At 37.9% G+C, this 16,859-nt stretch overlaps 1 protein-coding gene across 1 annotated transcript in view; it reads right to left on the reverse strand.

Annotated features, from left to right (window-relative positions):
• LOC127814103 (protein transport protein SEC31 homolog B-like) overlaps positions 1-16,859 on the reverse strand; it is an 83,949-nt gene that overhangs the window by 35,129 nt on the left and 31,961 nt on the right. The window contains exons 4-9 of the mRNA XM_052355365.1: positions 4,745-4,841; positions 4,625-4,661; positions 4,404-4,509; positions 4,224-4,281; positions 3,348-3,445; positions 2,975-3,094 (exon numbers count right to left, since the gene is read on the reverse strand). Coding sequence (XP_052211325.1) covers positions 2,975-3,094; positions 3,348-3,445; positions 4,224-4,281; positions 4,404-4,509; positions 4,625-4,661; positions 4,745-4,841 — 516 coding nt within the window. The remainder of the gene's footprint in view (positions 1-2,974; positions 3,095-3,347; positions 3,446-4,223; positions 4,282-4,403; positions 4,510-4,624; positions 4,662-4,744; positions 4,842-16,859) is intronic.

Here is a 16,859-nt window from a genome sequence, read left to right on the forward strand (position 1 = left end):
TAATGGGACTTAGGATCTGGTTCCTCTTCCTCCCGAGAAATCCTTGGTTGGTTGTAGCTGTGTTTTAACTTAAAGTTGGTCCTAATGGTTCTATTGATTGGCTCAAAGCCCATTTGGTTGCCAAAGGTTATACATAGATCTTTGGTCTTGACTATGGTGATACATTTTCCCCTATGGCTAAGATTGCTTCAATTCGTTTGTTTCTTTCCATGGCTGCCATTAAACATTGGCCTCTTCATCAGCTTGATAGCAAAAATACTTTTTCTCCATGGTGATCTTCTTGAGGTGGTTTATATGGATCAACCACCTAGATTTGTTGCTTAGGGGGAGTCTTCTCATCTGGTTTGTCAATTTATGAAGTCATTGTATGGTCTAAAACAATTACCTTGGTGCTGGTTTGTTCCCTTTAATTATGTTGTTCAATTCTTTGGTTTAATTAGGAGTGAAGCTAATCATGTTGTTTTCTATCACCAAGCTCCTAGTGGTGTTATCTAATTGATTGTCTATGTAGATGATATTGTGATTACTAGTGATGATGAGTAGGCAATTTCTCAATTAAAGGATTCTTATTTTCAAACTAAAGATTTGGGTCAACTACAATATTTCTTGGGTATTGAGGTTGCTAGATCTGGGCATGGCATTCGTACCTCCCAAAGGAAGTATGCCCTTGATATTCTGGAGGAGACAAGTATGTTGGATGTTAGACCCATTGATATGCATATGGATCCAAATTCTAAGCTTGTTCTTGGATAGGGGGAACCTGTTCATGATCTAGCGCATTATAGAAAATTGGTTGGAAAGCTGAATAGTGACGTGATTGGATATTGCATTTGCAGTTACTGTGGTTACCCAGTTTTTAGATTCCTTGTGATGGTCATTGGTAGGTTTTGGTGTGTATTTTGTGATATATTAAAAAATTGCCTTTGTTCATCCCAGCCTATGTTACAATTTAAACTTAATCCTAAGCCCAAATGTACTCGTCCTATTCATCCTATGATCACCTGGTCAAAGAGAAACAACTCTTATCTACTTTTGTACCTCAACCCAATCTTCATCGCCAATTGCCTTAGTGAATGAACTAGAAACTTGTAAGAACAATTTGCACCCTTACAGAATAATGGAACCTGGGAGCTTGTTCCACACTCTTCCGACATGAATCTGATTGGTTGAAATGGGTATTTAGGATCAAATATAATCCAGATGGTACTGCTTTGAAGTACAAGGATCTGTTGGTTATTCAGGGTTTTTATCAAGCCCCAGGTATAGATTTTTCTATAACTTTTAGCCTAGTAGTTAAGGCTCCTACTATGAGAGTTTGTATCTCTTTGGCAGTCACTTTTGGTTGGATATACAACAGATTGAAGTTGACAATGTTATCCTTAATGGAGATTTAATAGAAGAAGTTTACATGTCACAACCTGAGGGGTTTGAAGATCCTAAATGTCCTTCTTATGTGTGTAAGCTTAAGAAGTCGCTCCATAGTCTCAAACAAGCCCCGAGGGCTTGGTACACCAAACTTAAGATAGCTCTCAAGTCTTGGGGTTTGAAGATCCTAAACTTCTTCAGTCCTCCATTCAAGATGTTGATACCTCCTTTGCTCTAAAGACTTGGTTAGGTCAACTATTTCTTGGGGTTTGAAGGTTATCGTGGCTTATGTCTCACCCAGTCTAACTATACCACTAATCTACTACTCAAAGCTGGAGCAGAAAATTGTAAACCTTGTCCTACACCTTTCACAGTTGGTGCTCAGTTTCTTGATGAAGGTGACCTTTTTTCCTAATCCTTCCTTATATAGAAAGCTGATTGGTTCACTTCAATATCTGACCTATACTAGGCCAGACATTGCCTTTACTGAACAAGCTTAGTCAGTTTCTTGTAGCTCTAAAACAGCAACACTGGCAGGCTTGTAGAAGACTCCTAAGATATCTTCAAGGCACATTTGGTTTGGATCTTGTCTTCACTCCACCTACTTTGATTATTGAGGTGTCTACAGATGCAGACCATGCTGGATGTAAATTCACCAGAAAGTCTACCAGTGGGTTGTGAGTTTATTTGGGTAATAATCTGTTTATTTGGAGTTCTAAGAAACAGTCTATAGTAGCAAGATCAGTTGGGGAAGCTGAATACAGAGCTTTAGCTCAAGGGGTTACAGAAATATGATGGTTCAAGTCTTTGTTTATTGAGCTTGGATATTCTTTTTCCAGTTTGCCAGTTCTTTGGTGTAATAATACAGCAGCCAAGAGTATAGTGGAAAATCCTGTTTTTCATTCTCGAACAAAGCATATTGAAATTGATGTCCATTTTTCCAGGGAAAAAGGTGGAGAATTGTGGTTTTGATATCAGATATATACCCTCTGAGCATCAGTCAACCGATATTTTTACAAAGGGTTTACCTAGAGATAGATTTTCATCTCTGTGTAACAATATGTTTGAAGACTTCTCCTCAGTTTATTTTGAAGGCAAATGTTGAGCAGAACGTCTTACAGAATTCCGTGACACAAGCAAGCAGAGCAAAATGCTTCTGTGCAAGCATTTGAGAGGGTTAAGGATAGTCCCAGTTCATGTTGTGTATGAATAAGAGGACAGAAGAGAAGATGATGCAGTTTGTTACTAATAGTAGGCAGCTTTATTCTCAGTAGCTTATGTGGTAGGTAGTTTTGTTCTGTTTTAACAAACAGCAGTTGCCTGCTCAGTTTGTTACTGCCAGCTGTCAGCAACAGTTTGTTAGAGATTCTGTTGTGTAGTATATAAACTCAACTAGTCTCATTGTGTCATTTGAGATCTTGATTAAGAATTTGAGAGTTCAATTCTTTCTTCTCAAGGGTCGACCAAGTGTTGTGTAATAGGTGTCTGACATGTAGAGACAGAATGCTCCTTAAGTAGTTTTGCTTTTTAAATGCCGACATTTATTATACAAAGACCTAATACATTATAACTCATTTATCTAGAAAACATTACCAGTGCAAGAACTTACCTCTATATTATATATGCCAATTTTTCCATCAAAAGAAGATGCTGATATAACACCAGGTATCTTCGGATACCAATGTACATCAAAATTCCAGTTGGCTCCAGCAGGCAACTCAGATACAATCTGTAGTGAATCCAACATCAGTACTTTGACCAAATAGGCAAACCCCCCCCCACCCCCCCCCCCCCCCCCCCACCCCCACCAAACCAACCAACTGCCCAATACCCAGCCTAAAAAAAGAAAAAAGACTGTGCACACTACACACAAGATAAAAGCAACACATGAAAGTAGAGAGGCCAAATGCACTAAAGACTGATCATAGGAAGAGAAGACGGGAATAAAAGAAAGGAAACAAACAATTAAAATCTTATTCTACCTCTCCAGAAACAATGTCCCAGCAAATAGTGCGATTATCTTTGGCACAAGTAAGCAAATAGGAGCTGTCACTTGGACACCATGACATTGCAATTACACCTAGCACACAATATGCAGGAAACAATAGGTAAAACAGCAAATAATAAGCAGAAAAATTGAACCTTCAACAGGGGAAAAAGCAAATCACCATGCATGCATATGCATAAAGAAAAACCAAAAGAAACCTATAATGGCAAAACTGTGGCCTGGTATGAGAATTTTCAAATTAATTTCATTGATTTCAGCTTAAACAATCCAAAAACTATGTTTCTTCTACATTCTACAGTTTTGCATATGTCCATTTCAATGAAATATCGTAGCATTCAATCAAGAATCATGAACAGTTAGTCATACAAGAAGCAGACAAATTTTACATCCAGGACAAGCAACATTTGATACCGATGCTGTAGTGCATGTAGAATATTTCACAGGAATTCAGACTGCTACCAATAGAAAGCCCATCCTTATGATAACAGATAAAAATTATTTTTACTAGATGTAAGAATAAATGCATTTTTTATAGTAATTACCCATGAACTCGAGAGAAAACTTTTTAAAGTTTTGCAAGGAGCTCATGGTACAAAACATTACAAGCTATACTACTAAAATACTAGACAAAGGAAATCCCCAGAACTCTTTCTGTATTTTTATGAGTTAACACGTACTTTAAAATAGTATATTAATGTTGTTCCACCAAGACTGCTAAAGACAGAACTATTATACTAATCAAAAAATGGGTTTATTTTTATGTCGTACTTTTGCTTAGCAAGAAGGATAGTTCAAATTACATACTTTAATTACCAGTAATTAGAAAATGGAGCAAGAATCTGATGAATACCTCTGTTATGCCCCACAAACTCCCTCACTGGTGACATTATATTCCGCATATCCCAAAGCTGCAAGGAAAGGTCAGTGCAAATTACAGGAGTAATATGATTTAGACACCAATATCCTTACTATAAAGTAAGAAGTAAAAATAAAATAAATATGAAAAGACAACAACATACAGATTCATTACCCTCAAAGAAGGTGAGCTATCATCATCTGATGCAACAATAAGCTGTGTGGCCATATCAGGATGCCATTGCAATACAGAGCCACGTCTTCTATTTGAATCTGAAAAACTGGCAATGGAAAAGTCATGTCAGTGACTGGATAGAGGAAATATCAGGCTATCATGTTATGATCTTCTAGCACAGAAGGGCCCAAAAAGAACTTCTGACCATTGAAGCAATTTACCTAATCACTGGTTTTTGCTTCTTTAGGTCCCAAACCACTGAAACCACAGAAGGTAAAATATTTTCAGCTGAATGTGAGAAAAAAGGACTGATTAGACAATTAGATAGTTTCTTTGCTCACCAGTTGTCCCGTTGTATGAAGTGGAAGCTAGTATATGTTGAACCTTACTGTTCCAAGATAAAAATGAAATTTCACCCTGAGTAGCAGATCCACTACCCTGCACAAAGTCATATAAAAAGGTTTACCTGCTTTTGAGTGAATCCATTTGATCAAGCTGGAACCAAAAAAAAAAATAAACATACACAGGTGTATGCATAATATATATATGTTGTTTATTTAAATTTAATTTTTCTTCCCTTTTTTCTTTGGGTGGGTGGGAGTTGGTTATTTTGTACAATAGAGCAGGATCTTGGATAAAACTGATGCTTTCAGACTAGGGTTTCAAAATCTAATTTCCAACAAGAAGGAAAAACTAAATAAAGTTAAAACACCATATGCATCATTAAGCTTCTGTATATGTCATATTGGAAGATTCTGAATAAAATTAAGTATATCCGGCAGCTCTTTCGGCCTCGTTCTCACAGCTCTATACAGTGTCTTTGGATAAAGGAAAGCGGCTGGCAGAGTTGGGGTTCTAGTTGAATAATAGGTAGTTTTGGTGTCATAACCAGAGGAGACCACTACTTGAAAGGGAAGAGTCTGCCCGAGCTGAGTTGTTGAGGGTTATTTCCCAAGTTCATCTAGTAAATGGAAGGGGGGATCAGGTTTTTTGGTCATTTGAGGGGCTGGTTCTTTTTTGACCCACTCTTTTCATGAGAGGTCATGTTCATTGTTGTTTGGATCCAATGTTCCCTTAGTCAATTCGGTGGCTGCTCGTGTTTGGGTCAGTTTGGCTACTCCAAAGGTGGAGTTGTTTGTGTGGCTGGTCATTTGGGGGAAAATTAACGCCAAGGATAATCTGGGCAAGAAAGGTATTCTGCAGGGGGATGATCTGCTTTGTGTGTTTTGCGGCCCCATTCTGGAGTCTGTTGACCACCTCTTCATTCACTATGAGACAGCCTTGTGTTTGTGGCAGCAGATTTTTAGGTGATGGGGTTATGTGTGGGTATGTCTGAGCTTGGTTGGGGGGCTATTTGATCAATGGGATTTTTTTTCTCAGGGTAAAGTGCAGAGGAAGATTTGGAAGTCTCTTTTGTAGGCGGCACTATGGTCAGTGTGGCTGGAGCAGAACAAGTTAGTCAGATTGGGGGGCTGTTGCGGTTGATCTCTTTAACTCGGTGCCAGCCAGGTTAGTGGCTTGGGTTAAGGTGGTGGAGCCATCTTTCCCTTTTCAATGGACCAGGTCATCATGTCTGTTTCAACTCCTGGCTGATAGGTTATGAAGTATGATTGGGTTCGCTGAGTCTTCCCTAATGGCTGGTGGGGGGGTTGTTTTTCTGGGTTTCTGTTTTTTTCCGGTTTGTTGGTGGGTGGGGCCGGTGTTTTTTTCTAATGTTTGTTGTACTGCTCTTTTGGTTTCATTAATATCATATCAGTTCTCACTTATTTCAAAAAAAAAGTACATTCCGCAGCAATAATTCACAATTTCCTCTAATTGCTCACTAGCACAAAAAGAAAGAATTCTCAAATGCTATCCAATACTAAACCCAAATTCAAAGCACAAAGACACTTCAGATACATCTCACATAATGCAATATCCTGTCGATCTCATGTCATAATGGACCTGTTATACTTGACCCTGTTCAGAACCAAACATTTGAAGAAGACATGTTTGCATTGTCTAGACCACACAATGATCAGGTACACACACTTCAAAGAATCAAAATAATATGGGTCTCAACAAAAGTTTAAAGCAAATCCTCAAGTTAATCTTCTTTTCTTTTCTTTTCTGATTTCTCTTTCTTTCTTTCTTTTCTTTGAACAAATGACTATACCATCAATGATGGTCAAGTTATTGGAGGTGAATCCGGTAAGAAAGAAGAGCTGGAAAATAGCAAAAGTCTATATATCTACAAGCATAAAAAAACAGCCACAACAACCCTCCTTGCAGAGTGACTAGAAGGTACAAGAAACTTGTTCCTATGTTCCTTCATTCCATCATTAGCAAGCATCGAAACCATGGAAGTAATTTCATGTTTAAATATCGATATTGAAATGAGATTGACAAATTAGGTTGGTAATCTCACTTCGCAACCACCCTTCACCGAGGAAACCTCACAAATCTAGACTATCTATGAACAAAACAAAAAGGTGGCCCAGCAAGTTCTAAAACCTAATTATTAGTTTACAGAAGAGATCTGACTGCTTAGAAGGTCGAACAAATATTAACTTAACTAATTACCAGTGATGAGATTCCACTAGATGCGTTCCACTCCTACCACCAAATGGACCTTTAAGGGAATGTTAGGTTAGGTTCCAAGGACTACCTACAAGTTTCAAACCAAATAAATTTGAAATAATGCCTTCAGTTTGTTAGTTTTTAAAACTATTTTTAAGGAAAACATTTGTCTGAGGATACCTCAGTTTTAAGAAACAATAAAAAGATATTTTGTTGGTTCAAAAAATCATTCTGATATGAAATAAAGATTGTATGCAACCAACAATCTTCGTGCAGTTATGATCCTAAAAAATGTTGTATGGTCTCAAAACCAGATAAACTTTCAAGGGTGCATTTCGTAATCTGATTTCTAAAGCTACTTGTAAACAATGTCCGCTTTTCCATCTTTTTTCTTTTTATAAGCATTTTTAAATGATGTCTCTAAAGACCCTATAACAACAGAAGAAAGTAGTTTCATTGGTTCTGAAAACCATTCTCATAGTTCAGCAATAAAAAAAAAAAAAGAAGATAAACCATTCTCATAAACCAACCTGTTCACCATGTTTCAAGTTTTTCATATTTCTTTGAAAATAATAACATAGAAAAAGGAAACACGGATCACAACCAAACAGGTCCACAGTTTTGAATTTTAAGAATTTCAAACCAGTGCATTCAAAACTCATCTGGAACAGGGGTCATTAAAGTAAATATCAATTCAATATGCTTAAACTTCTTTCCCGACATATGACTAAAGGAAATGATATCTTAGTAATCAATAATATAAGGATGTATACATTTGTAATATTTATAATTTAGGAAATATTTTTCTACAAAAAGTATTTACATATTATATATTGTTGGAGAATATATGGAATAATTCCGACGTGTAGTGATAAGAAAAGATTGGAATGTGATAAAGGAGATAAGATGATAAGGAGAATGTAAAATTGGGCGGGAATCGTTCAAAGTTTTATTCACATGCAGCCCTAGTTATAGGGTCGTATATTTACAACTTTTGGAAATATTACAAGGAGGAAAGATTACAATGAAACACATTAGGAAAGATTACAAAAACACATTAGGAAAGTATCCTAATTTGAAATTAGGAAACTATTCAAACACAATTTAGAATCTTTCCGTTCTCTTGAATCTTCTCGTGTCAACACTCCCCCTCAACCTGGTGAATGAATATCTATCATTCCCGGCTTACATACCAGCTCTTCAAATCTTCTAGTTGCCAATCTTTTTGTTAGAAGGTCAACCACCTGTTTCTCAAATGGAACATGGGGTATTTGAATTATACTCTTCTCAAGCTTTTCCTTTATAAAATGCCGGTCAATCTCAATGTGCTTAATCCTGTCACACTATACAAGATTATGAACAATACTTATGGCTGATTAGTTATCACAAAATAACATAATATGCTCATCAACAACAATCTTCAAATCATCTAGCACAATCCTTAGCCATAGTAATTCACATAGACCGAGTGCCTAAGCCCTGAATTTGGCTTTAGCACTTGATCTTACCACTATACTTTGCTTCTTACTTCGCCAAGAGAGCAAATTCCCACCTAAAAACAAGCAATACCCAATAGTAAACCTCCCATCCATTAGTGATCCAGCATAGTTTACATCTGTATAACCTTGTATAAGTAAAGTACCACCTGCTTTGAACAGAATTCCTTTGCCTAGAGTTGTTTTCAAGTAGCACAATATTCTTCTTACAGCCTGCATATGATTCTCGATAGGATAGTGCATAAATTGACTTACTAAGCTCACTGCATAGGTAATATCTAGCTTAGTGTGTGACAAGTAAATCAACCGTCCTACTAGCCTCTAATACCTCCTTTTGTCCACTGGTGGACTACTAGTGTCTCCCCCTAATTTAGCATTAGGTTCCACTAGAGTGCACACTCATTTTCCTCTCAGCAAACATGTATCCTATAAGAGATCAAATATATACTTGCATTGGGATAGAAAGATACCTTCTTTGGAGTAGGCCACTTCTATTCCCAATAGGTGTTTAAGTGATCCCGGGTCATTAATTTCGAAATTCTAAGCCAGCTCTCTTCTTAGAACCTTATTTTCTTCCATGTCATCTCCTGTTACAATAATATCATCCACATAGACTAATAATCCAGTCACCTTTCCCTTTATTGAGTGCTTAAAAAAGAAAATGTGGTACCCCCTACTCTGTTGGTATCCCATAAGCTTCATGGCATTGGAGAACCTATCAAACCAGGCTCTTGGTGATTGCTCGAGGCCATAGAGGGCCTTTTTAGTCTACACACTTCATCTGTTTTTCCTTCTTTGAATCCTGGTGGCTGCTCCATGAACACCTCTTATTCTAAATCACCATGAAGAAATGCATTCTTCACATCTAATTGATATAGTTGTCTTCCATAGTGAGCTGCTAGGGATAAGAGAATCCTTACAGTGGTCATCTTGGCTACCGGAGCAAAAGTCTCCAAGTAGTCAATCCCATACATTTGGGTGTAGCCCTTGGCCACCAATCGGGCCTTGTACCTTTCCAAAGATCCATCTGCATTGTATTTTAAGTTGAAAATCCATCTATAGCCCACTAGAACCACTCCCTTTAGCTTAGGCACCAGATCTCATGTGCTATTCTTCTTTAAAGTTCTCATTTCCTCTTGCATGGCTAGCTTCCATTTCTAATCCTTTAAGGCCTCATCCACCAATTTAGGAATGACAATGGTGTCCAAGGAAGTCATGAAGCTTTTATGCCTTTTGGACAGCCTATGATAAGAAAGATAGTTGGCTAGAGGATGCTAAGTGCATCTTCTAACTCCTCTTCTAATGGCAATAGGGATATCCACATCAGTAAAGAAAGAATGAACAAGATTAGGGGAATAAAACATTTCAGTACTTGGCTGGGAATCAGATGCTAATCCTTGCTAAGGGTGAGAAATAGGTTGTTGTTTTTTGTTGTACACAAAAGGGGAGCCTTTGAACCTTACTGGGGATGGAGCCTCAATTTTTCCTGCTTGATCAGGGCTATGGTGATCACTTGGAACAGCTTAGTGATGATCATTCTCAGAGAGATGATCTAAATCAGTAAATGCAATAGGGTCTGATCCAGTAGATGCAATTGGTTCAGATGTCTTGAGAGGAATTAAGTCTAGACTAGGAAGATCTGAACCTTGGTCACCAATCAATTGATTCTCCCTCTGAAGACCAAGGTTAGTAGGACCAAAAAAGGATTGAGACTCAACAAAGGTCACATCCTTTGAAAAAAAAAAAATTCCTAGTAGAAAGATGATAGCATTTGTAACCTTTTTGAGTAGGAGAATAGCCAAGGAAGATACATCTAAGAGCCCTAGGATCTAGCTTGTCTCGATGTTGTTTAGGGATGTTGTTTATGAATGTGAACGAAGGCTATACAGCCAAAAACTCTAAGAGGAAGGGGAGTATGCAAGCTGGTGTTAGGAAAATAAGAAGAAAGACATAGGAAAGGACGTTGATGACCAAGAATTTTTATGGCACCCTATTAATTAAGGAGGCTGCAGTGAGGGTTGTCTCTCCCCAGAAAGTTTTAGGAACATTATGATGATGAAGGAGAGCTCTAGTAACATTTAAGAGGTGTCTCATCTTCCTCTCAACCACTCCATTTTGTTGTGGAGTGTTGATGCAAGAAGACTCATGGATAATCCTCTTTTGTTGGAAAAATTGATGCAAGTGCCGATTAAAATAATCTTTTGTATTATTAGTCCTAAATTTCTGAATGAGAGAGCTAAATTGAGTCAAGATCATTGAATAAAAGCGAGGCAAAACACTACTCACAATAGCCTTATTCTTTAGATGGAACACCCAAGTCATTCTAGTGCAATCATCTATAAAAGAGATGAACCATCTAGCCCCAGAACAATTGGGAATCCGAGATGGCCCCCAAACATCAGAATGAATTAATGCAAAAGGGTGAGAAGACCTTTTATTCCTAATAGGATAGGAAACTTGATGATGTTTTGAAATTTCACATACATCACAATACAAGATACTAGGATCTAATTGATTAAATAAATCAGGAAACATAGTTTTTAGTAATTGAAAACAAGGATGCCCTAGTCGATAGTGATGAAGCCAAATGTCAATATGGAATGAATGAGACTAAGATGTGCAGGCTAGCATAGGCTGAGTTTTGTTAGGCTGCAAGGTCTTCCTCTTTAGAACATACAACCCATTCTTCTCCTCAGCAACACCAATCATCCTCCCCGTGTCTATTTCCTGAAATTCACAAGTGTGAGGGGAAAAAATAACACGACAATTGAGATCCTTAGTGAGTTGATGAAAGACATCAAGTTGGTTGACAAGTTAGGGACATATAAAACCTGTTTGATAGGAAGATTAGGGCTAAGAGTTACCCTACCCTGACCCTTTATAGGAAATAGATGTCCTATTGGCAATGATAATCTATTTAGGGATTTCAAGAGGCTTATATGTGTCAAAAACAGTGGGATTATGAGACATGTGGTCTGTAGTTCTTGAGTCTAGAATCCATGTCACCCTTATTGGTTTTTGAGGCTGTTAAAGAATTAGAATTAGAGCTATTACCTGGCTGGTTACCTTGTTGGGCAATGGAGTATGATCCATCCTAAATGGTTTTCAAGAACATCTTGAGTTTGCTAATTTCATCAGCATTCAATTGATTAAGCTCCTATTCAGTCACTGGGTCTGCCTTTTCCATAATCTCTTCTTGCTAGTTGGAAAGATAGGCCTGATTCTTGGAAGGTTTCTAAATCCCCCAAGTTTCTGCAACACAGCCTCCTTCCCATGCAACTTGAAGTAGGTTTCTCGAGTATGTTTAGGCTTTTTACAGCAGGAGCACCATAAGCCTTCCTTCCCTTGTCACTTGAACTGCCCATCAATCTTTCCTTGCTAAGATTTGAACTTTGATCCTTCACCTTTATTAGTTAACATAGCTGACCCTTCAAAATTGGTTTCCCCCAACATTGCTATTCTCCTATTCTCCTCACTTCGGACAACAAAAAAAAAACTCATTGAGAGATGGAAGCTCCTCTCTTTCAAGGACTTAAAACTCTTACTTAGTCATACTCGGTGTAGAGACCGACCAAAAACTCCACAATTCTATCTCTCTCAAGAATAGAATTAAGGGTGGTTGCATCTTTACCACATACCATTTTAATGTCTTGGTAGTGGTCAAATTCCAGCCAATACCCATTAATCTTGTTATAATACTTGGTGACAGTTAAGGCCCCTTGTTTAGTGCTACTCAATTTCATTTTAATCTCAAAAATAACCAAAGCATCTTGGACTTTAGAGCATGTACGCCTAACTGTCTCCCATATGTCTCTAGCAGTGGACAAAAACATGTAATTTTTACTAACCTCAGGCTGCATAGCATTCCACAGCCATGACATAATCACAGAGTCATCTATGTCCCAAGTTGGGAACTCAGGATCCGATGCTTTGGGGCCTAGAGCTGTTAAGTGATGTAGCTTTCCTCTCCATTTTAGGAAAGTCTTTACCAACTAAGCCCATTGTAGGTAATTTCGTTCGTCCAATCGGTAAGACTGATGCATCCCTAGTAGATCACCGGTAGGTAGACCCCATTAGAATATCAACAGTGTTAGTCTCTCCCAAAGTCACAGCTAGAGTAATCTCGGAGATTTCAGACATGATCGGAGAAGAAGATGGAGTAATATAGTGCAATTAAGGCAAAACAATAGGAAGGACTTGAGGGCACCAATGGTTGGGGAATGGCGATGAAGGCTAGAAAGAGACAAAAAAAAATGCTTGTTGAAGCATATAGCGGATAAGCAGATAAGTGGTTGTCTTCCTTTTAATTGTTGATGAGTTATATTTTTGTGTAGGCTGTTCTATTGTTATGTTATGTGCGGTGCATATATATTTCAGCTTGTTATATAAACTTAAGCAAGTCTATCATTTATATGTTTTGATTCATTCTCAATAATTGAAAGTCTCTCTCTCTCTCTCTCTCTCTCTCTCTCTCTCTCTCTCTCTCTCTCTCTCTCTCGCACTTCATTTCTCTTGTATTCAAGTTTCTTTACAATGCTGAACTGCAATGAAGGGTGGACTAATCTCAAATACCATGAAACAAGCTTTGAAAATCTTGAAAGCTTACTTAGAAAATACATTGATCTAGGGTATCAATATATATACAATACATGTTATCTTTTCTCCTAGAAAATAGGAGAAATATTATACTACATATCTCCTAAATAGTAGGAATAGAGTTTTAGCTTAATCTCGTGTCCACTTTGGATTATCTGTCCCTTTATCCTGATTTATCTGCCATCCACTTCTTTAAATCTTCTCACTTATCTTTATCAACTTCAAAACTCCTCAATCTCGCCAACACAAATAATAGACTTTTCGGCATTATATAAAGGCTTGTAGAAGAAAAAGAGCTTGTGCATAAGAAAATTGCCGCCACAAGAGCAAAATGTGCCAGCAAATAAGCAGGAGAGGTGCCAGCAGCTGTAACTGAAGCAGAGATGTGCTACATGGCAGCCAAGTGATCTCCTAAATTCAACTGACAAAGACCTTGCCTCGAGTCTTTTTCCTAAAATTGCTGAAGCAGAGATGCGCACACTGGCAACCAAATGATCTCCAACACTTTGCTAAAGCAGGACAATAAGTGACAGCCAGATGATTTCCAAAAAAATTGTCAAAGCAGAGAAGCGCAAGGAGGCAGCCAAGGAGAAAAGCAATCCATCCAGCTGCTTCAGTAAGCATTGAGCTGCTCCTGGCTTTTAAATAGGCCATCTCACTTTCATTTCTGGTACGATTCATTTTAATGACAGAGGCTCTCAAAGGAGGGGTGCTTTAGTGAGAGGAAGTATTGGAAACTTAGTGAGAAAGTGAAGAAAAGCAGATTAAGAGAGGAAATTCTGCTCAACTTGAGAAAAAGCTTGAGGAATAATCATTTTTATAGAAGTACATGGTTATGGTTATTTTATGTTGGCATTACACATAGCTTGTTATACATTTAAAAATGATTATATAAATGAAATGTGTGGGCATTGAAAGCATGCTGGATAATGTGGGTCAAGCACATAGGGATATGAAGGTTCATTGCCAAACAAGTGTGTGTGTGTAAACCCTCTTGGCAAGGAAAATGTGTGAAAAGACCAAGGGCAAGCCATAGCACATTTAATAGTATATTGATGTATTAAAGCCACACGTGATATATATGAAACGAGAAGATTATGATAAATCCAAACTTGGTGTTATATTTAGTTTTGTGCCATGACATGTACATGATAAGAGATGTGAGAAAAGTGAAAACCCCGATAACCACACATGCAAAGATATCAGAGAGACATCCATCTAGTGGAAAGACTCATTTGCAGCTCCACAGGGCAGGGTGCTGCACTCTTTCTCAACCCTAGTTACTGTGATTTAACTTCTCTTAGTTAGCTAAACAGAAAACGAAGAGAGAATCTGAGAAAAAGAACCCCGATCAATATTAATACATAAAACAAAGGAATAGCTATTTATATAGCTATTTTACAACAACCAACTAGCTGTTCTCGATCATACCATCAATACCTAACAGAAACATAACAGAAAACACAGCTAACAATATAATAGAATACAAACAATATAACAACTTAAAATAATGTCTCCAACATTCCCCCTCAGTTTGGACCTCCTGGTAGAATAATGTCTCCAACATTCCCCCTCAGTTTGGATCTCCTGGTAGAATAATCCTTTGCTGATTAGTCTTGCAGCCTTCTTTACTTGAGCACAGATTAAGTATCATATTAGAGCAAATGGGAGAGATCTGTAGACCTTAGCACACAGAAACTGTAATCTGTCTCTAGATAAGCCTTTTGTAAAAATATCAGCAACTTGATGCAATGAAGGCACATACCAAATTTCCACTTCCTTATTCTGAACTTTCTCCCTTACAAAATGCACATCTATTTCAATGTGTTTAGTCCGAGAGTGAAACACTGGATTCTCGGCTATGCTTTTGGCTGCGAGGTTGTCACACCATAACACTGGAACAGTAGACAGCTTGTAACCTAACTCAGTAAACAGTGATTGCAGCCACATGATTTCAGTAACACCTTGGGCCATAGCACAGGTACTTAGCTTCTCCTACTGACCGAGCCACCACTGATTGTTTATGAGAACTCCAAACCAGCAAGTTGGAACCAAGAAACACACATATACCACTAATAGACTTTCTAGACACTTTGCAGCCAGCATGGTCTGCATCTGTAAATACAGTTAGTGCCATATCAAGAGAGGATGTAAAACATAGCCCAAGACCAATAGTACCTTTTAAGTACCTAAGGAGACGTTTACACGTTGTCCAGTGTTGTAATTTAGGAGCTGCCAAGAATTGGCTCAATCTATTCACCACAAAAGATATATCTAGCCGAGTGTAGGTCAAGTATTGAAGAGAACCAATAATAGTTCTATACAATGATGGATCTGGAAAAAGTTCACCTTCATCAGTAACAGAGACTGCTAAATTGACTGGTGTATCACACGGATTACAATCAGATTCATATCCAAAGAATAGGGAACCAACTCCCACGTCTGATTGGACTGCAAGGCATGAAACTCCTCCTGCATAGCCTTAGTCCAGTAAGGATCACAAAGTGCTTCGAACTGATCTAGGTTCAAGGGAAGTTAACAGGACATGAGGAGAGGTAACAAGAGGTTGTTTAGATCGAGTGATCATAGGGTGAATAGATGGAGCTGGAGGTAATTGATATTTAGGAACTTTAGATTTAGAAGGTGGAATGAACTGAGAACTAGAAGTAGGAAACAAATGATCATGAGATCGAATAGAATTTTCAGGCAATGAGACTCCTGAATTATGCGAGACAGCTGCTGATAAAGGAGAAATCAATGACTGAGACCCCCGAGGAACATTTGAATAAGAGAAGGGAAGAAACTGAAACAGTTCAATTGAAGGTCCTGAAGATGAAGGCATAGATGAGACACCAGCACCACTGGAAAGAAATAGAGAAGAGTAGGGAAATTCAAGAGGATTGAACTCAACATGTCTAGAGACATTTTTCCTGTAGGATGCAAACATCGATAACTAGCCTGATCAATACTCCAGCAGATTCATAGTGAATTACTTGAGCTAATACCTCTTTATCCATTGTCGAGAATAGCCAACCGAGCAGTAGCTGATCTGACCTAATCCACGTGAGGTACTCAAGATTCAGAATCGTCACGTCCGAACCTTCTACTTCCATATCAGGATTCGGTACATACTTTGATGGCGACAACGAGTTGTGTATGAACTGAACCAAATCAAAGGCTCGAATAGTGGCTAGAATTTGTGCCTTCCAAAATAGGTAGTTACTATTGTCTAATTTGATCGGAACAAAATTCAAGGATTTCGCAATAGAAGGAAAATCAATTTGCGAATCCGAAGAAGACATTGATCGAGGTAAGGACGAGGCACTAGAATTTCGATTAGAAGCCATAGACGCTAGTCAAGGCTCTGATACCATGTGATTTAACTTCTCTTAGTTAGCTAAACAGAAAATGATGAGAGAATCTGAGAAAAAGAACCTCGATCAATATTAATACATAAAACAAAGGAATAGCTATTTATATAGCTATTTTACAACAACCAACTAGCTGTTCTCAATAATAACAGCAACACCTAACAGAAAACACAGCTAACAATATAACAGAATACAAACAATATAACAACTTAAAATAATGTCTCCAACAGTTACCGCCTCCATTTCTATTTCCCTCTCTATTCACCAATCAAAAGAACAACAAAAACAAGGAAGAAATAGAAAAATAAGAGAATAAGAAAAGAGCAATAGAAGCATATGCAAAAGCCAATATCTAGAAGAGTCAACAATCTAGCCACCGTCGAAGTCATTGTACATCAAAAACTATGCAAGCAGCACCATTTGAGCCTCCCCAT

The sequence above is a fragment of the Diospyros lotus genome, chromosome 12 (assembly GCF_014633365.1).
Source record: "Diospyros lotus cultivar Yz01 chromosome 12, ASM1463336v1, whole genome shotgun sequence".
Classification (NCBI taxonomy): domain Eukaryota; kingdom Viridiplantae; phylum Streptophyta; class Magnoliopsida; order Ericales; family Ebenaceae; genus Diospyros; species Diospyros lotus.